General features: G+C 37.2%; 1 protein-coding gene across 1 annotated transcript in view; it reads right to left on the bottom strand.

Annotated features, from left to right (window-relative positions):
• snrka (SNF related kinase a) overlaps nucleotides 1–24,890 on the bottom strand; it is a 59,936-nt gene that overhangs the window by 22,714 nt on the left and 12,332 nt on the right. Inside the window, exon 3 of the mRNA XM_056257413.1 lies at nucleotides 907–1,048. Coding sequence (XP_056113388.1) covers nucleotides 907–1,048 — 142 coding nt within the window. The remainder of the gene's footprint in view (nucleotides 1–906; nucleotides 1,049–24,890) is intronic.

Raw genomic sequence — 24,890 nt, forward strand, 5'->3', positions numbered from 1 at the left:
ATTTCATATGTATTTTGCGCAATCAGCAGTAACGTTATACATGTATGTTTGACTATGTAGTATATGTGTATGCAAGTGTTTCATATATGTGTGTGTGCATGAATGAAGTTTGATTAAGCTCTAGAAGGCGCCTCATATTGTCGTCTTTTTGCGTGAAATATAACCAAACTGTAGAGCGCTTCTGCCTCGATGCCATGTTTGCTGCGTTCTGAACCAAAACAACGCAGCGCGTGTGTCACGTCATGACACATTTGCAACGAGCGGAACCGATAAGCGCAATCGTTAAGCAGGCATGCTAACAGTTCCAAGGAATTGGTTCACTGGGCACCGGTTCTGAAGAACTATTAACTGCGTATGTGCAAATTATGTAGATCTATTGTTTACATTAATTTATGCTTTATTCATCAGTCCAATCCATTTAATGGCTTGCAACCATAAAAGTCTGCGTTTAGCTTTAAAGAGCATCTTTGACAATGGTATTTTATAAAAAATGAAGATCATAATCCCCATTACACACCCTAAAAGTATACAATTTGGCCCCACCACTTTTGGAGTAGTGGTGCCACCCTTGAATTAAATTATTAACAGCAATTGACAAAACTCATATAATCGTGACAGCTCCACATAAGACCTTTTCAAACTAGTCACAGAAGGAAAAAAAAAAAGTCGAGCAAGACAGATATTTGGATTCTGGGAAGGTCATTCCAAGTCTGTCTGAGGTAGCTTATTAACATCCATGTCAACAATACTGTGTCTGGCTTTCTAGATGATGAATGTATGATTAAATACTCCAAAAAGCCATTGCGTCTCAATAGCCTATGGGGAAAAAACGTCAACATTCAAGATGAAGGAAATGCCAGAGATGATCCGACTGGGTCTGAGACAGAGGTTAAGGCAGTGACTTACTCTTTGCAGGCGTTGGAGACGTGGGCAGGTACAGTGTATTTGCAGTCCATGATCATAGTGAGGGTCTCGCTGTCGTTGGCCTCCTGGAAGGGGGGCTGACCACACACTAGCATGAAGAGGATGACCCCTAGACTCCAGATATCTAGAGGGAAGAGGGTGAAAATGTCATCAGCCTTTTCAACAGATTGTTTCATTCATTAAAACATTGATGAAAATCATCAGAGAGCCTCCATTGCCTCAGGAAAGGTAGAATGAAACAAACCAAATGTAATGCATAACACAAGTTTTTTGTGGTTGACACCTTAAACTGGTTCAAGATAAGCGTGACTGAGTGCATGTCAAGGTCTACACACCTTCAATGACAAGCAAGAATTTGGCAAAGAGTCATATCTGGCACATTCTCAAGAAATTCTCAAGAAATCAGCAGCTGTATCTCTGGTTTTGGTGCGGACCTATTTTCAACCAACCATAACTTTCGGTTACTTTGATTAGTGCGAAAGCTGTCATTGAAACATGATTGCATACAAAAGACTCAATCTGGAAAAAAAAAGCATACTGAAGGAAAGGGGTACAAACTGATTTTGGTTTCAAACTCAATTTTAAAGAAATAGATCACCGCGAAGTGAAAAACGATCATCACGGCACACAAAAAACCCACATGATTTGAATTGAAAAAGAGCGCTTTGAAGAAAAGGGAAACAAACTGAATTTGGTTTCAGAGCCAATCAAATGTACCATGTGTGAACACAATTTTGAATTAGTTCACACTAAAATAAAAATTCTGTCATCATTGTCACTCATATAATCTCAAACTGTTCTTTCTTATGTATTATTCTAAAGAAGAACGATTTAAATAAATGGACAGACAGTTTATTTTTGCGTATACAAGAACCAGAACAAAAGTTGGACTGGAATACAGGGTTTTAGACTGACTAAAATAGTCGCAAAAAATAAACATGTGTGACAATAAATTAAAATCTAATCGCCACTGGTTACAGTTGGGAATACTCTGTGGGCGTATGCATGTAATTTGGTCAAATATCATCTTGTGAGGTGGCGTAAATTGGACTGATTAGCCTGGCACAGGAATTTCCCTGGATTTTTCCATGAGTTCCCAGAGTAAAACTCAGTAGCTTTAAAGGTGTGTGAATGTTCACTGATTAAAATGTTTCTGTAATCGTGCAGCATCCAATGTGCACTTTGCACTCTGGTGGTCAGCAGCAGAAAAGAACACAGTTTGGAAGAAGTGGTTGAGCCCATTAGCAGACATTAAATCAATTTAGCAGTGTGGGTGGGCCACAGAATAAGATAAATTGTTTTGTCGCAGCCAAAATCTACCACACGAGCCCAGACTGTCAAAACACATGGGAAGTAATTAACAAATGCTACGGAATGTTCAATAACTAAACGGCATGAACAACCCACTGCATGAGCAGTTTGCAGTGGCATGAAGAACTTAATCTCAAATCAGAAATTCCAAGTACAGCTGTGACTTTAATGAAAGAGAAGTTTAAGCAAAACTTCCATCAGCCCTTCACTCTCAGAGGATGTCGGCGCAACTATGGCAGTAGTTCGCAGTGGCAAGAAGCACCACTTTAACAGCCCTATTTATGAAATTGACAACACAGTCAAGAAAATGGAAGAGGTATGATTTCTTGCTCTAGCTTGCACAGATGGCAGGGGTGCATTACTAGGAGGTAATGGGAGATGTTTTATCTGATAATGGCCCCGCGGAGAGCTCCAATCTGCTGTGGAGTGTGCAGAAGTACACCTGAGGCACAGAGCAGACGTGGTTACGCACCGTGCCTGTGGCTCCGGACCGTTTCTGTCCCTGCTGGGACTGTTCGGCTGTAATGACCGGTACACCCACAGGCCACAGGTTTTTGCTCTGGCCACTGACAGACAGATGGATCAGAAACAAATCAGGCCCAGCAAGAGGTATTTGGTATAGCCAGATATCCTGAAGTATGTCAAACTCGCCCATTCACATGAGTGCAAACACACAGCATGCTCTACTTGTGAGCAAAGAGGTTAAAGTCCCCCTGCAGTAAATATTTGTTTCCCCTTAAAACTAATCTTTGATCACTAAATGATACATTTAAACGCTTTTTACTTTTAAAACAATTCCTGCCTTAAAACAGCTTGAATGTAACTCTACAACCTTGCTTCATTATATACGCGGTTCTATGAATATGCAAATGAGCCCCGCCTCCACTCACTCACACCAGCTCAGAGATCCACTCGTTGACGATCACGTTGACCCGATTGGTTACAAGGTAGTTAGGGCATTTAAACACAGGGCTGACTGACTAATGTGTCTATTTTTCCCCATGCACCGGATTCTTTTAAATATCCAATAAAAATGCAATTCATAAACATAATGGTTTGAATGTGCCTCTATAATGTTTTTTTTTTATTATTCTGAATTAAACTATCATGCAAAAAGTAATTTGTAATATTTTGTTATTGAAATATATCCCCTTGAGTGGAGCGACATGAGGCTAAATAATTAAATTTAGAATGAATTAATGAATGCTTTTAATAATTATTTAATTTTATTGTTAATGAGAATTAAATAAACAGATTTAAATGTCAATTAATTTGTAACTTGTAATGTGATTTATATCAATGTTATTAATGTTATGTTTGTTTAACTACATCTTAAACATGAATTAAAGTTTTAAATATGTATATTTATTTATTTGTTTATATATTTATTTGTGATATGCAGATTACATTTTTTTGTTTATTTTTATTTGGCACTCCATATGTGATGAAAAAATAATCCAAAATGTCAGGCTGCACGTTTAAAGATCTGCAGAACGGGGCAAAGTTGAAATAATTTGATCATGGTTTCAAAGCTTGACGCTTAACTCCATCTAATTAAACGTGCTGGAAAAAGTAGATGCGTATCCTGTGCTGTGAAGGCACCTTTATTCACTTGATGGCTTCTATTATAACACAGGGCACTATTATTCAGCAAACTATTATAACAATCATAATCAGGTTATTGATCGATCATGCCTTTGCCAATTCGTTAGAGAAAATAAATTGCGACATAAGGCGCACACAAACAAAGACACTGAGACTTAGGGATGCAACGATACCGCTTTTTCAAAACCGATCCGATCCCAAAATTCTGAGTATCGGCCGATACCGATACCAATCCGATACCAGTGCAGTTTTTTTTTTTTAAATCAAGTAGAATTTCTATAACTCTGTGTGTTGAACTGATAATCACTCTTTTGTGTGTTAAACACAATCTACTTAACACAGACAACTTAATTTTAAAGAAAAACAACAAATCCAAAAAATATATGATCATAATCTGTGACAAAAATGCTATAATAAACTAGATTAGTGGATAATTCAGCAGTGCAATTTAGTCTAGAAAAATCATGAGTGCACAATAATTGTATAAAATCTGAACATTTAGTGAAGAAAATTTAGGGGAACAAATAAGAGACAATAAGTGTAACACTAAATCTAGTCAAACATTACACATTGCTCTTTGTATTGTTGTAAAATACATTCATGAAAAACAAGATAACAAAAATCAAAAAGATAAATTATTATATATAGCCTGTATAGGCTACTATGAAATTGAGACATGTTTTAAATGTATAGCACAGCTGTTTAATGAGGCAGCAACATATGATAGATAGGACAGAACAAGAAAGGCTATTAATAATCTTTCATTGCGCAAAAGTAGTATTATATGATTATAAAAGGATCCAATACAGTGCGGCACACAGCGCTTATGCGCATCCCGAGCGCAGAATGATGCGCTTGAAGCAACACGGAGTCACAGCGCGCAGCGCGTCGAATCCGCATTGAACAGTTCAAAGCACAAAGGAAAGACATATCGATGCGTAGTGTATTATACACAGTATCTATGCAATCATTGATTGAGCCTTTTCTTTTAACAGTTTTAAATTTCAGTTACTGTGCGCGTGAAGAACAATTATAGTGCTCTCTGACTCTAGGCTACTCTGTTGCGATCTAACAGACGCCCGGTAGAAAGTAACATGATTTAGTTACAGCAATAAAGTCCAGCAATATAAAGTTGTTTTATGCTAAACCATAGACCTTTATCTACAGATCAAGAATAATAATAGTAACATTGAATCATCTTGATCTTGGAGAGTTTCATCGTGTTGCCTGTCGTAACAGAACGCGACGCGCTGTTAAATGCTGAATGGAGAATGACTGACAGAGGGAAAAAGTTTACGAGGTCTTGAATTTAATGACTTAAATATTAATTTTTATCTCACATTATACTATATAATGGCTTCAGAACACTTATAAGATAGTGCACGAAAACTTTATGGTACTTGATAATGTTTTTGTGCCTTTTGTGGGGCTTAACAATAACACAGAATAATACGCACAATATCGGATTTGGATCGGCCTCCTCTGACCGATACCCGATCCGGCAAAAATGGCAGTATCGGAGCCGATACCGATACTGAGTATCGGATCGATGCATCCCTACTGAGACTCTCATCGAGATGCTGGAATCATAACAATACATAAGTCATTCAAAGACAAAATCTCAGATATTCACAGCTCTTTGGCACATCAAAAAGATCGATCAAAGCTAAATAAATCAAACAACTCGTTTCACCATCTGTGTATTTCAAATATAAATGCATTTGGCGACAAGGCAATGCCTCCAAAGGCTAATGGGTTGTGGCCAAACAAAGGGCTGCTTTAGTGTACGAGTCCATCTGTGGCGCTCTGTCTGTCAGCTGTGGATGAACTTCAAATGTAGTTCCCTTATAAAGAAACAATGGCACAGTCTGTGAAGTCTGCATTAGAACAGTAGCAAGTCTTTAACAGATGCCAACACCACTGTGCCCCGTGATGTCTAGAGTGCTTTTCTTTGTGTCAAGCCGTCAGATGCAGCTCTATTCACGGTTCGTTGTCACAGTGCACTGGGTGACAGGGCCCTGAGTCAAGTCACCTTTATTTATATAGCGGTACAATACAGATTATTCCAAAGCAGACTTACAGTGATTAACATTATTTAAAAAGACTTTGTTAAAGCGTTATAAGCCATAGGCTAAACCAACGCAACCCAACCCAACTAGCTACAAGGTAAATCATAAACTTTTATTTGAAGCAAAAAACTATTTGAAAGGTCATACAAAGTCGCCTTTGACTTGCTTAGTTGGGGACACTTAATATTCAACAATATTATTGATCTGCCTGCATTGACACCGTTATATGAGAACTGAACTGAGCTGGACGATGATGACATCACTATTTTCTCCACTGTTTTCTCCAGAGTCGCTATATATATATAGCCTAAATTAACTAAATTTCTAACTTTTTTACAACAAAAATGAACAATCACTGAACTAACTTTAGCTGGACTATGACGCTATTTTCTTCTAGATCTGCTGTACAGTAGAAATAAACTTTGTTGCATTATTTTCCTGTTATCACTGTAAAGCTGCTTTGAAAATGTTGATTATATAAAATAAAACACTATATATTAAGTTTGTTATATTTAAGTATTTTGAGAGCATGTTTTGCTTATTTCGACTCTCTGACTGGTGGAATTTTCTGTACAGCATCATGGGTTATATAGTTTTAAACCACGAATTCTGCTGTTAAACACGATTATTTTAAAACTAAGTTGAAATAATGCATGCTAACGGCTTAAACAGAAGCAAATAGCCTACCATCGATTAACAACCTCATTGCTCACAGTAGGGATGTCTTTAAAGGTTATAAGTTATTGTTAAAAACCAATTTCCCTATGGAGAAACTGAATGGAGGTGTCAGTGCAGTCAAGTCAATAACATTACAGAATATTAAGTGTCCCCAACTAAGCAAGCCAAAAGGCGACAGTGGCAAAGATAATCTCCAGAAATCTCGCAAGAACTCCATCAGTGACGGAACGAAGAAAAACAACCTGGGGAGAAACCAGGCTCAGTCGGGGGTCCAGTCCTCCTCTGGCCAGACGAAACGACATGGAGTTATTTCCTGGCTGCATCACAATTCAGATTGTGGATTAATATCCTTCTGAATATTTCAACCAGTTCCTTCTGCTTGAAAATTGGGATACATTATGCCAGCATTTGGTGTCTCTACCAAGTCATTATGCAAAACCTGGGCTATTTTAACCTCAGGGCTGGACACTACTCAAGCCTGGAGGCGTCTTAAGACTATTACACAACCTTGGCACTGGGAACGCCTGCACTAAACATAAAATATTTACAGAATAATCTAATCCAAGTTCAATTGGCTAGCATGACGAGCACATACACAGTCCAGCTCTAACTAAATCTCAAATGATTTGTTTAAGCTAGGGATGCTCATTTCGGTTAATTTTCCCGACCGACAACCGACACTCGTTATCCGATTATTAACCGTTAACTGATAAGATTATAATAGCCTATTAATTTAAATAAAAATAAAATTGAGTGTCTGTGACCCGTTTTTCCCCCCACAGGTTTATTTTAACGTGCAAACAGCAGAGCAGATCAACAACAGAACCTGGATTCACATTCAATTTTCACGCACTTGACAGTGACAACAGAATAAAATAAAATAAATAAAAAACATAAAATAGTGTAGGCCTATTTTATGTTTTTTCTTTATTTTATTTCTTAAATAGTTAACAAATTAAGATGACAAAAAGAAAACACTGAATCCGTTTGAAGCTTTGAAAAAAATGCAATTTTCCCCCTCCAGACTAAGTTTTTTCGTCAAATAAAAATAGCAGGCCTACCTCAATCCACATATTGTCTAGTTTTTATTTAAAAAAGTAACATGTCTACATGATGTGGGGTTAGTCTGGAGCGCAGCCTGTTGAGTTCGACCCGCGGCCGAAAACACATGATCCGATGGCACAGATGTCCCGGGAATACAGAGATAACGTCTCGCTAGAATGGCCAGCTTCGTGAAGCGACTTTCATTTGCTTGTGGATGTTTGCTTCGCAAGATATATTTGCATTTAACTTGTAACTACTGCTGTATTTTAATACCGCGTAGCATATTTTGCAAGTAACTTCGTCGCCCTTTCTGTCGAGATGGTCCCACACAGTAGGCTACTTCTTTTCGCTCGCTCGCTTCATTTTGCTTGCTCAGTGAAATATGTCTCTAGGCACGTGCGGTTGCGCGTGTCGACGCGCCCAGTGAGTTTACAAATATAGGCTATATAGTATTTTTTTTAACCATGCAGCAAACTAAATAAATAAAAAAATAAAAAATAAATAACTTAAACCGTTTAACTGATAGTATTAATCGGTCAATTTTTTTACTTTCGGTTAACGGTTAAACGGTCAATATGAGCATCCCTAGTTTAAGCCTCTCAATGCCCTGCTGAACACCTAAAATAACATGAATGAATCAAGTCAAGTAGATTCAAAAATAAAAGATGCATTTAAAATGACATGTGTCACTCCAGTAATCAATCACACTAGCATTTCTTACAAAAATGTATAAAACACTTCTATCCTGAATCTGTGTGAAAGCACAAGCCCGTATCCCTCATGCACAGCCTTCATGTCTCCCACAGTCTCCGGATGGCTCCATATACATGCATAATGTGAGTGAAAAATCAGCATGTTAGACCTCCGGGGTTTGCCGTAAACTAGAGCGCTCCACAATTCAGATGAAAAAAAGCTCACACGGAAAACTGCCGTGGTTAATTGTTCACAAGACTAGTAATGTGCACTAACAAAGTAAATAGTGTCAATTTTGATATCATGCCAACTTTAAAGCAGAAGATCCAGCTCAGTACATGCGCTATGGGAGCTTTTAGGAATGACAGTCATGCTCTCTTGTTGAATCCAACAGGTGATCTGTTATTACATAACACAGGTGCAAAAGTCTTAATGCGGATGGTGTGACTTTAGGCCATTATATATATGCCTGCCAATGCAAATGCCAAAACAATGCCAATGCTGTTAAGGTCATCACAGTGTTCTGAATGTTTTGGTCCAAGTCAAAATACTAACAAATATAATATATTATAATATAATATAATATAATTAATATGCTACAGTCCAATCTTGATAATCTTGATAATTCATATAAAGTAAAAAAAACCTGTATGGTTTAAAATTGCATTCTGTAATTTTGCTGCAAAAATGTAAAATTTATGGTTCTTGCGCGTAAAAGAAAAAATATATATTTTACAATATAATTTGTTGAAAAACAGTAGAAGGCCCAGAAGTCATTGAATGACACATCACGTGATCATATTTTTATATAAATAATTTAGTTTTTAGAATGTAGATCGTGGTGTTTTGTTACATTTTGTCATTTTAGTTGAAGGCACTATCTTTTTTTGTTCAAAATTAACAAAATTAACACAATGAGTAAAACCATCAGGGAAATACCGTGTCTATTAATGGGTAAAGCTACAGTAATGTCTTCAGCTAGTCAGCTTGAGATCCTTTCCAACTAAATATTCTCTTAAGCCTAGTATAGTGGATGTTTTATGAGACGTGAGATAACCATATTCATCCGCAGTCACGCAGAGCCAAAGCACAACCAAAACAATGTTCTTCTGCAGAGTGCATGCGGTTTCGTTTCAACCGCTAAAGGGTCAGAAGTTACATAGTTTACCTTTAATGTTCATTGCATTATTTTAATGCCGTGTGTTACCCTGATGGTGTTTTGACTTTTGTGAATAATTAGTAAATGATTACCTCGTTTTATGGACCGGACACTTACGATGAACTCTGATTCATCATGTGGCTTTGTGTCTAACATTGTTACCATATTTATGGAAACCACTCCTGCCATTTTTTTACCGTAAATTTAATAGGATATTTTACAGTGTATGGCTCATTTTACGGTGTATGGCTTGTTCAATTCTCTGACCCCAAGTAATACTAATACATAATCTGCAGAAATGTATTACAGAAACAGTGTTTCCCCTAGGATTTTTTTTCAAGGGGCAGGGGGGGAGACTGCTAGTGTTGCGGAGTGGGCGTGTTACGGATACGTGGTGTAATTTTTTTTTTTTTTTTAATTGAAATCATGTTTTATGAATCATTAAACTTATACAACTGAAAAAAAAATTCACACTAATTCGGTGTTGTGTTTTTTCTGGTAATAAAATGAAGACATAAAACACAAATTTTAGAATTTATCATCAATTTTAATCATATGAAATTAAATAAACTTTTTGTCAAATAACTTGCTGCACAATGAGCTTTAGCCTACTGTTAAAATTAAAACATGGATTATTCCTTAAAGCTGCTGTCCGTAGCTTTTTTTGGGTTAAAAATTATCCAAAATACATATTTGATAAAGTACATAACCAGCCAGTGTTCAAAACTATCTGCTTGCCTTAGCTCGATGCAAAACGGTAAGCTTGTAATAATGTTTTTAATTTTAGTGGTACTGGTGGATTTCCCCGGGAGATTCGAGCATGTCTTTGCGTCATTACGTCACATCTGTACACATAAAGAAGGAGTCTCGGCTAGTATAAGCTATATTGCGTGTGAGGATGTTGGAGGTAGAGATTTATAGCCTTTTCTCACAGCACTTGATATAATTAAACTTATCAATTTGATGGCGGATCCAGAAAGGTTCAAACGACGATCATCATCAGTGACAACTAGAGACTCACCCGCTGTAACATGCAAAAGACTTCGTTTGGACTTCGGAGTGGCTACAGAAAAAAAGAGACTGCAACCGGACCCATGCGAAAACAAGGATAATATCGGAAGGACATTACATGATGTAGTCACGCAATGCTTGCTGACGTTGTTAACATTAACAATTAGAGAACATAGTATAGCTACTTTGCACGGTTTTGCGTGAAATGATAACTTATAAGCAATTGTTAGATTTAATCAGCGCGATTTACTGCAATGTCAGAACCAGAACAAAAGTGAATGTTTCTTACTAGTTCAGATGACATTTCCCGGTGAAAATTCTTATGTTGGTCATACTTCCAAAAAGAATAATCGGCGCGGTGACTGACAGCTGCACACTCTCCTCAAACACTGTGTTCATCCGCGCTGTGCCGTGTCGAGGGTGTTGAACTACAACCCACGTAAAGTTGATAATTCCGCGAATGACTGCAATTGCAGATTTCGAACAGAGATGGCGACAAAGAGGAAAAATGCCAGACTGCAGCTTTAAAAATTTTGATGATAATTTATTTGGATTACTGTTAGTGTATTATTACATTGGGACATATCTAAATTCTAATGTACAACGGTAATATATTTCTGTCAAGTTAAACCGAACTTTTATTTTGACGGGTTGCCGTGAAGACCTTTTGAGTTTCTGTGCGTTTATGTCATGATGATAGTTTTTCTAAAATGAAGCGGTGGAATGATCACGAAGTTACTTTCAGAGTGGATCTAGAGCCTGGAGAGGAAGTTCATGCATTTGTGTCTTCATATAGGGCAAAAAACAGCGCAAGCATCACACGTGCTTCAGTGTGTGTGTGTGTGTGTGTGTGTGGTAAATGAAACTGTGCGTCGGCGGCACCATTCATTCACACAGAACATGCAGGATTCGTATTTAAATAGTCTTTGTGTTTTAATATTCACACACACTAGTCTACATCGCGATTTGATTTCAAGTGTACTGAACTGCTTTCTATTTTTTCCTCAAATTTACAAATTCCGTGAAATTCCACTTTATACACTAAATTCCTTTTTTATGACTGGATTTCGTCAGCATTTTAGGGGGGGCGGGCCGCCCCCCCCAAAACAATTGTAGGGGAAACACTGAGAAAGCATGACAGTTTCAAACACACTGGTGCTTTTACTATTACATAAGACTCAATGGCCAATTGGCTTTCAGAAAGTCATCAAATGAAAGTAAATTTATCTAGAATTCATCAAGCTAAACAAAAATGGTCCAACTCTGTTTCCCAAAAGGTTTGTGATAAAAAGTACCTTCAACAAACATTTGGTTAAATGTAAGTTACCCTATGCTTATATAACAAGTCACAACTAACTTTTAGTGACATATACAATAGCTCAGGGTGTTTGGACACTTACACAACATATAAAAACTAGTGCTGTCAAACGATTAAAATATTTAATCGCGATTAATCGCATTAATGCCATAGTTAACTCGCGATTAATCGCAATTAATCGCACATTTTTATCTATTCTAAATGTCTCTTTGATTTTTTTTCCCCCATTCTTTTTTTCTCATTTTAATGCTCTTATCAACATGGAAAAGTGGATCGGCTTGCTTTGTGCAAATGTTTTTTTTTATTGAAAACAACATTGACAATACGGTGTTCAATTTCACACTAACATTCTCACTTGGAGCAAATAATCTCTCACACAATGTAACACTGTCCATCAATAAAAGGGTGAAAGAAATACTGACGAGGTCCTGATATTGACGAGGGGGCGGAGAATTCGCATCAGCTGTGTGTGTGCGCTTGGCCATCATCAAGTGGTATTTCAGACTGGACGTGCTGCGATGACGATAGCTCAGTTCACAACGACAAAACACACAGATCACTTTGGTCTTGTCAATGGAACCATTTGAGAACTTTTTAAAAGTAAACTTTCCATTCAGAATCTTATTGGCATCCATTTCGGCGTCTCGCGCTCGTCATCCACTCAAACCGTAACGTTAACCTACTATTTGGCCGGCTCGCAAGCCTAAACAAGTGTGTGCGGCGTGCCTGTTGTTTTGTTTCCGGTCTAGCTAGATCCGCTTGCGCTTTGGTCGACGAAGCAGCAAAACGTCCTCGCGCGGCGCAAGCCATTGAAATGAATGGGTTTCATAGCGCAGCGCCGCGCATGCCGCGTCCTGTTGCAAAAGCATGTGAAAAAAACTACAAAGTTTGCTAGGCCAAAAAGACCGTTAATCGTCCGATAAAAAAATTAACGCCGTTAAAATGGGTTTGCGTTCACCCCGTTAATAACGCTTTTAACTGACAGCCCTAATAAAAACAAATGAAAGTAATTTCATTAAATACTAAATTATAAAAGCATTTGATATTTAATTTTAAGAAACTTTTAGAACGCTGACAAGGATGCCACGTGACGTTTTAACTGAAAAACACAAGACCTTTGTTTCGCTGAATATGTAACACCCACACCAAACCCATCCAATGGTCTAATAACAGTCTAATAACATTGTGCGACTGCTGACCTGAACCCAAGGGGACCAAAACAATAAGGACTATTTAAGTTTCAGAGCAGGACTCAGGTTTTTTTTTTTTTGTATGTCTGTGGCATCTGTGTGCTCCAACTGATGCTCCAGCAGGAACTGAAAGCGACAGATTTCTAGCACATCCTTGTTTGAGGGCAATGGGTTCATGAGGAAGAGGAAAGCTTTGCCTTCATTTGTCCCGTCACCTCTGACCACTGTACGCACTCCTCCTGTGTGTTTACACAAAATAAATAGTCCTATTGAATCAAAGGTCAGCTATTGGAAAGAATCACTGTCTAAGGAGAAAGGTGTGTGTGTGTGACTGCACAAGGAAGTTGCGTGCAAAAACATGCCCACACAAAAAACACAAAGTGCCCAATCACTGCACATAGACACCTGTGACAACAGAGAATACCAACTGGGGAAGGGCGGACAATTATTTTTAGACATTAATAATGTTCTCAGCTCACGCAACTCGACACCAGCTGATGTTGCTTGATATTAACCGAGTCCTCAGTGTTAAAAACAAAAAACAGATGAACCGAAACATTTAATCCGTTAAAAGCACCAGGGAATGCAATCTTGATGCGAGCAGTGAAGGGGAAAAAACTGCCATCCAAAGAACACTGCTGACTTAAATCACCAAGGCAATGTTATCTAGGTGGCTAATACAATATACAAGCAGTTGTTCAAATTGTGAGAACGATTTAATAATTTTAGAAGAATTGTTCAGTTGAATGAGTTTAAAAATCACGAAATAATTCTAAACAAAAGAAAATACCATTATTATTTTTTCAAATAAAGTGTGTTTGTAAATAGATGTTGGTTTATGGCAATTTCTAGCTAGTGTTCCAACTTAAAGCTGCAGTGCGTAGTTTCGAACAGAGATGGCGACAAAGAGGAAAAACTGCGGACTGCAGCTTTAATAAATTAATTGATGTAAGTTGTTTAAAAGTTTTAAAGAAAAATATACAGATTTTTTGACAAAAATGTAGTATAATATTTATTTATTAATTTATAAAATATTCTTATTCTTTAAAATAAAATAATTGTTTATATTATTTCTATTACTTTTTATTATATTTAATTTAGAACACTATTTTATACAAATATATATATATATATTTGTATAAAATAGTGTTCTAAATTAAAAAGTTATTTATAAATTTAAAAAAAGTATTTGTTACAAGTTACAGACTTGTTTTGCTTTTTTTACTAATAAAAATATGTATTTTTTCTGACACATAATATTTATTAGTAAAATATCGGTTACATTTTTTGAATTTATTACGCATTATTATTATGTAATTAATTTGTTTACGAGCGTGTGTGTAAATATTGTCTGGGCAAGTAGTCTGACTGGGCCTAGCAACAAAACAAATGATTGTTGAGCGCTAAAAGAGTGGAACGCATCAGTAGCCCTGCACCTGAAGTCTTGTTCTTGTGTGCTTGTGTCAGGTCTGATGAGTGATCTGAACAGGCAGGGGGGGCACATGTCTCCTGAAAACCTCGCGTGTCCCGGACACACCTGGATCAACAGCGGCAGCAGGTGTTACCATAGCAACCAGCGGCCCTCTGAGTGGATTTCACATTGCACACTTGCATCAGGCAAAATCACCAAAAGACGCCACTCTAAACATAGTTCCTCCATTTCCTTTAATAGCCTGCACCATCAATCTCATGGTACATTCATGTTCTGCTCCCTCCCTTTCCAATCCAGAGAAGAAAGAGACGCAGGCGGAGGGTATAGGTCCCCTGGTTGTGGTGCCAGTGCAGCAGAAGTGACGGGACCCGTGTAAGCATGCAGGGAGCATATGTGCCTCGCTGGTGCTTTAATTAGTGATTGGGGTTTAGTCACTTGGCAACTTTCTCTGGTGAGCTCAGCGCACCAGTAACTATCTTCAGAGCGGCTCAGAGAAGAGCAGTGCGGTGCTCCGACAGAAAGAACGCATCATTTCCTCAAACACATGCATAGAGTCCTTCACTTTAAACTAGCCTATCCCAATACTGATGTAGGCCAATACCTCGCCACACAGGGCTAGTCGGAGGAGTCCTGTGTGATGTAGGCCTATTCCTCGCCACACAGGGCTAGTCGGAGGAGTCCTGTGTGATGTAGGCCTATACCTCGCCACACAGGGCTAGTCGGAGGAGTCCTGTGTGATGTAGGCCTATACCTCGCCACACAGGGCTAGTCGGAGGAGTCCTGGAGACATCAGTCTGTGGGAAAGGTTGGTTAAAGCAAGGATCTTTCTTTCTTTCTATTTTTATACACGCACTACTGTTCAAAAGTTTGGGGTCTGTAAGATAAAAAAAAAAAAAAAAACATTTAAGTTTCTTAAGCTCAAAAATGCTATAAACAGGAGATAGAGTTAACAAACGTTTCGGCTCTTTGCCTTCGTCAGTGCAGACCTTTTTTTTGTGCATTTTTGGATTGATAAATAGGTCTCAGCACCTAAATCAAAAATACAGCAAAACAGTAATATTGTAAAATATTATTACAATTTAAAATAACTTTTCTATTTACATTTTTTTAATGTAATTTATTCCCGTGATGGCCAAAGCTGAATTTTCTGCAACCATTACTCCAGTGTCACATGATCCTTCAAAAATCATTCTGTTACGAGCATTTATATTTTAGAATTGTCAGGATGGATTTCGTTGGAAATTGTGTAAATGCGCCACTTTGGGGGTGTGTGTGACATCACGAGAAATATCGTAATATCGTGCTAGAGTGTATTCCATCAGTTGCAGTTCTGGTGCCTCCGTCCCAACATATACTGTAGAGGTAGAGTTACACTCACAGGACAAAAAAGTTCATTATTTGCATGTGCTTTAAAGCCTTGCCGGTTAAACATTTCATTCGCTTGCTGATGCACTGTTCTAACATGAGCTTTTCTCAAAGCATGCACACACTAAAAGCCTGTCAAACAGCGTGTGAATACTAAACTTAGTTGTCTTTCGAGTCTTTTTGAACCAAACACACACTTGGTTCTATGAGCTGTCAGCTGGCCTCAGGTTTTTCTGACAAAATTGTGGGAAATCATTCCTTTTTTTTTCCTGAACATTTTTGAGTGACACTTTGCCGGGTCTAGGCTAACATCAACAGCCAAAGCCAAAGGAATTACCCACTGACCTGTCTATCCAATCTTCACTTTTGCCAGTTTCATTCTATTGGTTAGAGATGTGTTGATACCAACTTAATACATAAAAATAGCAATGAAATTGTCTCTCTAGATATCGATTTCAATGCTACAACAAAAACGAAAGCACTAAACACAAATATTTTAATATTACTATAAACAAGTTAAAACAATGGCACATTGCCTTAAAGTACTGCTCAAGTAAACAATGTTCCAAGGTTTTTCAAATCATTATTCGAGCAAACAGTCAGTAATAAAGAAATAAATGAAATGCAGTGTGTATTTTTTTTTTTTCTTTTGTCAATATTGTTGCTTTATTAATATTAATGACATAATAGACAGTGGCAGGTCTATTAGCCTAATGTACTGCCAAGGCTTAATGCATTGATCCATTTGACTGTTTATATTAATATCTCACCAAGATGGGAATTTGCATTAGACTGTTCACACACATACCATAAGCCACGCACATCTCCATAGAGCACGTGCTGATTGTTGGAATGCAGTCACCTGTCTGTCAGACAACAGTACAATAGGGGTGGAACGGTACATGTATTCGTATTGAACCGAAACGGTACGGGCGTCACGGTTCGGTGCACGAATTTACACGGAGAATACACGGTATAAAAATAAATAAAACTCGCGTGCAAATTAATTAAAGTAATGCGGAACTACTGTTAGATTCACGGATTCTTTAGGGACACATAATCTGTACCATCGGCTTAGCTCTGAACGCGCGTTCGCTTCAAACCTTGGCATTATACGCGGGTCCTATTCGCTTTGGACTAGCGTCGAACTAGACGCGAATTTGACGCTCTATTCGCGTTTGGTGTGACCGCATAATTAACAGGCTGCGATGTCAAGATTGCAATGAATGCTGGAGTGTGTGTGTGTGCAGGCACGAGAGAGAGAGAGAGAGAGGGGCGCGATCGAACAGTGGAAACATAAAAAACATTCTCTGTCATTTTGTTCATACAGATCATTAAACCTGCAAAGTGTTTACTTATATTTGTGTACACTCGCAATAAAACACAACATTGTGCTTTTGTCACACTGTAAACTTTTGTCAAACTGTAACCTACAACGGTCACTCAACCAAAATCACACACACACACTGTTTTAAAAGCAAAACATATTTATCCAACTCCATTTCAAAACAGTCTGTGGGTCCCATCTTTTGGACATTCGTCATATTGCATTGGTTTTCATTTCTTGTCCTCGGAGCACTAATCTCACACATTCTACATTGATTAAAAAAGAAAATCGAATGTGTTTTTAATGGTAGTATTATTTTATACAGAAATCAATTATTTATAATTCAGATGAGAATAGCGTTACATTGTTAATTAATAATGTTAATTAAAATTAAGGAAAACAAATATATTGATCTGAAATATAGCAAATTAATTTTAAATTAATTCAGGTACAATTACCAAACATATCGCAAGGTCTTTTGTCTTTTTATTAATTTAATTAATAAACTAATTATATAAGACTATTGTCAGTGCACTACAAATAAACTGGTTCTATGCCTTTATTAATAAAACTTATTTTAAAAATACAATGCCTTCTGCATTTTTGTTTTGCTTTTCCCTCCATTGTACCGAAATCGTACCGAACCGTGATGTCTGAACCGAACCGTGACTTCTGTGTACCGTTCCACCCCTACAGTACAACTGTCAGTACTTTGAACTTTACATACCGCATCGTTCTACAGCGCACATTCTATCAGTTGCAGTTCTGGCGCCTCCGCTCCGTCCCAACATACTGTAGAGGTAGAGTTACACTCACGGGACACTCACAAAAGTTCATTATTTGCATGTGCTTTTAAAGCCTTGCTGGTTAAACATTTCATTCGCTTGCTGAGGCGCTGTTCTAACGTGCGCTTTTCCCTAAGCATGCACACACTAAAAGCCTGTCAAACAGCGTGTGAATACTAAACTTCGTTGTCTTTCGAGTCTTTTTGCGCGAATACTGTCAAACACACACAAGGTTTACATAAACACAGTTGGTTATGTCTAAAGTGAAACTAAGTAGTTGAGAGAAAATTGGATGTTAAAAGTTAATATTAAGTTAAACTTTATTAATAATAATAATGACATAATAGACAGTGGCAGGTCTACATTTTTGCACATATTTTGAATGAAAGATCAAAAGGATAAACAATGCAGATTTATTTTTTACACCCATTTTTGATCATTTTGACCAGGGGTGCCATTAATTCTGACCATAACTGTTCATCTGCTTGTTATCGCTCGTTTCTGCTGCTTCTTTACCTGTGTTTTGATCAGGAGATTCAATACACTTTCAGAAGATGTGTAATAGCGCCCCCTACCGTATAACAGTGAAAACACGGAAAGCCGGAAATTTCCGTCAATGGCGGGGGAAAGAGTAAATAATTGAGGATCTTTACAACGGAACTGAATCAACATTAAACTGACTTCAGCTGAACAATGACAATATTTGCATATGCCAACTGTGATTTCTTTAAAAATGTCTGTGTGAGCTTGCTTCAAACTACTTTCCCTACGGGGATCAATAAATAAACACTACTACTACTGTACAGCCGAAATGAACTCCATTTGCATCATTGAAACAATCTGTATTGTATAAAGCGCTATATAAATAAAGGTGACTTGACGTGAATTTTGTCTTATTCTATTAAAAACTATTTTGAACCATTTGAGTGAAGATGTAAGTGGGGAGTTCAGATCAGTTATAGTTTTTACTGTTAAAGACCTGTGAAATGTTTTATGGAGGAGGCTAATGTTGTATAATACCCCTAGGCTAACTGTTAGAATGAACTTTATTAATACATGTATATATGCACATTGTCCAATATACGTCTTTTTTTTGACAAGTAGCCGATTAGGAGAAATTAATGAATCTATATTGACTTTATAAAGTGAAGACAATGCAGTGTAAGTGTTGATTTACATTTATTAGCCTATTCACTTTTTGAATCTGAATATTACTGTTAGACCTACCTAACAAAAAAAAACTTCTTATTTAATTTGTATCTTTGTTCTTTTGTATTTATTTGTACTATTGCTTGTGATTTGTTCTTATTTCATTACGGTTTACTTCTATCATATTTGAGATGAAAAAAATTTAACCATAGAAAAAAAATCCTCAGCATTGAGCCCTAAAAGCATTAACAAATAATGCAATGACTATAGTGTATGTGCCATTTCATGATGCTCTGATGAGATTTAACTTCAGATAAAGTCATTTATAGCAGGCGTGAGACGCTCTAGGAGGTGAACCTGAGCTGTCGACTTGAGCTGAGGGACTCAAAGCTGAGAACATTCACACACAAGCTGCACTTCAGCCACCAGCCTTTATTTATGCGTGTGTGTGTCCTGCAGTGTGTACGCGTTTGCCTTTGGTGATGTTTCAGATGACTGAATGGACAGGGTTCTAGACGAATGAGGCTACATGCACACAAGGCCACTGGAAGGTGTTCAGATGGGACTTTTTGAACGTGCAAAATGGAGACATCTGCCTTATCTGGCTGGACGAGGAGTACAAATGCTGGTGCACCATTTTTTAAATGCTTTGCAGGAATTTGCAGTTTGCATTAATCTCTAGTCGTGTAGTCCTTTTGACAAATCTTGATTTTGAAAGCAGAATAATGCAGGAATGTTACGTTCAAAACAAACCAAAATTCTACTGTAATAGTGCCAATAAACCAACCAACCACAGCCAAGATTGAATTTTACAGACGTCAGTGTTCATGGTCCTGGAATTCAGCTTGTGTTTCCGGTGTTTGGATTATCATACAACAAATCGAACAAACGTCAACACTCCAGAGCCTTAGAAAAACATGGAAAATTTGAGATTTGCTATAAATAATAAATATTTAAGATTACAAGGTCATAGTGTTGATGCAAAGAAGCTTCTAGTTTGCCATAACATGATGAAGACATTTATTTAATTAACGAAATCTAGGGACTCAATTTTCCATGTGCTGCTTGTTACAAATACTTTTGTGATCTCAACAGGGGCCAATATTTCTGCGGCGATGCATTTGCAGTAGCACCGTCCTATAAGACTATAACATGTCATATAGCCTATAACACGCTCCCTCGCCTTTATTTTTCAACATTTTGGGAGGAGTTTGTGGTTTCAACAACCAGATGCATTGACACATGTCCAGTTTCGTCTGGGAGGCGTCTCAGGCCACCTTCTGAAGTGGTTTAAGCGATCGGATTTAAATCTATCTCGAAAGCGTTTCAGAGGGCATTTATACCTGGTCTTTTCACGATTGGATAGCTATTGGATCAGAGAAAACGCATGAAGTGACCAGGTGTGAACAGCCCATAGTCTAAGCCTGAGGCTGCTAACTTAAAAACTGGATAAACACAGACGGTGCTAGACAAATATTACACTGTTCTTAGCGTTAACCGAATTAGACTTAAAATAAAGAAAGTCAGATCATTGCAGATCAAGATCAGGTCAAGAATTAAAAAAAATAATAATAATAAAACATTTCCATGGCTGGAAATCACAATTTGAAATGTTTTCCATGACCGTGGGAAACCTGGAGTTAATTTGTTTTCAAATCCTGCTATGCATAGAGTCAAGCCAAAGATAACTCACGGAAACTAAGTAAAGAATTGAGAAGTGAAGGAAACCAACAACAACAAACATGTCACGGCATGATTCGACATTTTTATTAGTCTTTTTAATCAGATAAGCGTCACGCCATCAATTCACTGAAGTGAAAAGTCAAATTCCTTTTTAGAGTTGCCATCGTTTCAAATGGCGGAACCTTTCACAAGCCGGTTCTTCATTCATTTGTATTACAGTAGATGGCTAGAAAGCATCAATGCTAAGGTAAAAATGTAATAATTAAATTAGGGATGCATCAGGATCACGCTCAGTCGAGAACGGTCAAACTAACTAGTTGCAGTCTGACAAATGAGAGAGAGATATAAGAGAAATGTAAAAGGCATTCCAATAAATAAATACCCATTAAATACACCACCATTAAAGTTATCTCACAATATTACAGACAGAGCTGCTACGATTGATGTTTTTATGATTTATGTTTACGCCAGAATGCAGTTGTCACTGCCGCAAATAACCGAACTGTGTACGAACGTAACCGTTTTAAGGACTCAAATTCAGGACTGACAACAGTATTCTGCTGCTGTGTACTCGTGGCCATAGTATGAACAGCACAAGAAATTAACACAAATATTTAGTGCACACAGGGCCTGTCAGTTTCAGTTAGGGTCCGAATATGTCTCTGTTTAACAGAGGTGCATCTTTCCGGTCGCACAATGAGGTATTAAACAGGTTTCCAAGCCAAACACTGGACAAATTATTATCGATTAGGAAGCGAAACCAGAAATCACCTAAGCAGGGAACCCGCCGGTATCAGAGCACAATGTCTGTTTGATCACACTGACAGTGTCAATAACAAGTGTTTAACTAGGGCTCCGGCAGGGAAGCTCGGCTCAAACAAAGAGCGGATTAACTGTCCCACCACCTGCCTGTATAAGGGCTGGAAATACAATTAACCCAAGACCATGTCTCTATGACTGCAATGTTGTGACAGTTACTGTACAAATGTGTACAGAGCTTACCCAAGTGCTATCTGCTCTGGAATAACACTGCGTGTTTAGATTAGGCCTAAAGCTTTTCAGCACAACCACACCTCTTTTCTATGGATATTACGTTTATTATTAGAGATACAACAATATTACAATTGTGGTCTATACAGAGTCGATACAAATTTTTTTATGTTATGGCAGATAACATTTACATTTCTTTAAATGGCCTACAAATTGGCATTTTGTCCAAATAAATAAAAAATAAAACATTGAAAACTATTCAAAACTTTTCAAATGCTACAAGTGAAATACCGTAACGCTTTATTTTAAAGTGTCCTTGTTATACGTTGCATATAGTTACTATATTAATAACTATAAATTATGCGTAATTACAAGCAAGTAACCCCAATCCTAACCCTATAGTAAGTTAATATAGTTAAAGCTGCAGTCCGCAGTTTTTCCTCTCTGTCGCCATCTCTGTTCGCAATCTGCAATTCCAGTCATTCGCGGAATTATCAACTTTACACGAGTTGTACTTCGACACCGCACAGCGTGGATGAACACAATGTTTGAGGAGAGTGTGCATCTGTGAGTCACCGCGCCAGTGTGGAGACTGTCATTCAGAATCACAGATTATTCTTTTTGGACGCATGACCAACATAAGAATTTTCACCGGAAAATGTAATCTGAACTAGTAAGAAACATCCACTTTTGTTCTGGTTCTGACATTGCAGTAAATCGCACTGATTATATCTAACAATCGCTTATCATATCACGCAAAACCGTGCAAATTATACTTTGTTCTCAAATTGTTAATGTTAACAACGTCAGCATTGCGTGACTGCATGTAATGTCCTTCCGATGTGTATCCTTTTTTCCGCATGGGTCCGGTTGCAGTCTCTTCTTTTTCTGTAGCCACTCCGAAGTCCGAACAAAATCTTTTGCATTTTACAGCGGGTAAATCTGTTGTCACTGGTGATTGTCGTTTGAACTTTTCTGGATCCGCCATCAAATTGATAAGTTTAATTGTATCAAGTGCTGTGAGAAAATCCACCAGTACCACTGGAATTAAAAACATTATTACAAGCTTACCGCTTTGAATCGAGCTAAGGCAAGCAGATAGTTTTGAACACTGGCTGTTTATGTATTTTCTCAAATATGTATTTGGATAATTTTTAACCCCAAAAAAGCTACGGACTGCAGCTTTAATATTACTCAGTACTTGTAAGAGGGACACCTTAAAATAAAGTGTAACCCAAATACTAAAAATGAATATTAATTTTGAAATTTGCTATTTTTAATATAGCATTTTGTTTATTAGTGGGAAATTATTAAAATGTTAAAACAGTGCTTTAAAATATTAAATAGATGTTGAAGATATTGTAAATTTTAAATCATGAGATATGAGCATGCAATTAAATATATTGAGAAATAAAAAGAATCTCTATAGCTGCCAATAACTGATATGGTGATGATCATATCAGTGCTATGTTTTTTAACTTGTAGTATTTTATTTTATTAAAAAAAAAAATGTTGTATACAGTTTCTAATAGGGGTGACCCCCGAATAGTTGAAGATTCAATGCATCGATAGGAAGAACCTGATTCGATTACCAATCTCACGATCGAATCTTTGCAGAGGTTATATGAGTGTGCTCAATGTCTGATTTCACATAAAACTACAGGTTTTCTGTCAATACGTTAATATAGGAGCCTATTATGATAATGCTGAAAATACAAATGTGCAAAAGAAGAAGCTTTTAATAAATATTTTTAACGTGCGTGAATAAATCCAAACACCCCCGTGACAGATTTAAGTTTCACTTTCGATCTGTGACCGAAAGAGGAGCGTTTTGGCGGCAGGGATTTAAATCTTTAAAAATGTCTGGGATAAGAAAATCTAAAGTGTGGATGCACACCATCAGAAAGGATATTTTCCCAGACTGGATTAAGGATCAGGAAAACCATGATCACACTTCTGCATGCCAATGTTAACAAGTACGTGAAAAAAGCTTTTTAAATGCTTAAATGGCACTTTTACGTGGCTCAACGCATGTACACAGTATTGGCTACCTTATTAAAAAAAACATACTATGTGCAGATAAACCCATAATATGAACGTAACGTGTTCCATCTATAAAAAGTCGCGTAAAGAGTTTTTTTTTTTATCATAACGGTTTTCAATGGGATGAAAATTAGCGTTTAATTAAATGCGTTGCGTTCATATTCTGGTTTCATCTGCTTTTCTGTAGGCTACAGTATGCTATATTAATAAAGTGTGTATAGAATTTAATCTAGTAATATAACTGTCTTAGGACATTGAGCCGTTAAACGTTTTTCATGTTAAGCGTTTTAGAAAGCATTTTATCCTCGCACACAATTTAAAAAGATTCAAACGGACACAGAGACACAGACAGAGTGAAAGACTAGATTTTTCTCTCTCGGTCAGCTAGGGTACAAGTGATTTCAAAACATTTCAGCCGGTTCTAATTTGATTTTTGGATGCTGTGAACATGTTTAGCTAAACTGTCACTCGAGTTTAGCGTTTATTGTTGTTTCTGCAGTTAAAAAGACAAAGTTGACAATTCTGGCTATACTTTCGTTTTTTTTTTATTATTTATTTATTTTTATTTAATTTATTAATAACTCAGGGCTATCTAATTGAACTATTTGTGGCTTGTGTTTTGAATATATGTTCCCCCGGCACATATTTGTTCTGCATCTTGTGACTTGATTCTGACTTATTTCGTTTTGTATTTTTATTTATTAGAAAGGTATATTCTGTTCTAATTTAATTCTGTAAATTAGTTATTGATTATTTTTCGGTGCATCGATGTTGTGCTCTCTGTACTTAGAGCCTGCAGGCAATTTAGCTGATTTAATTTGATTTGCATGTGAAATCCAAATCCTGTCTGCAGTGTGATCTTTCTGCAGTTATTTATGTTATTTCTTAGTTTTATTGATCCGAAATGTTTTTATACATTTTCTTCTATCTTTGCGTGATGTTCTGTACATCGCGGCTTTAAAATGTTAAAGCCCCGCCCCGCCCCCTCCCCAACACCACACACGATTCGACTATTAGTCGACTATAGGGAAGACTTGACGATTCTGATTATGAAAATCATTATCTGATTTGAATATTTCATATCAAGTGCAAAAAAGAGCTTGTTTTGAGTGCT

The sequence above is a fragment of the Rhinichthys klamathensis genome, unplaced genomic scaffold, assembly GCF_029890125.1.
Source record: "Rhinichthys klamathensis goyatoka isolate OS25496 unplaced genomic scaffold, OSU_Roscu_1.1 h1tg000006l_1, whole genome shotgun sequence".
In the NCBI taxonomy this organism is placed as follows: domain Eukaryota; kingdom Metazoa; phylum Chordata; class Actinopteri; order Cypriniformes; family Leuciscidae; genus Rhinichthys; species Rhinichthys klamathensis.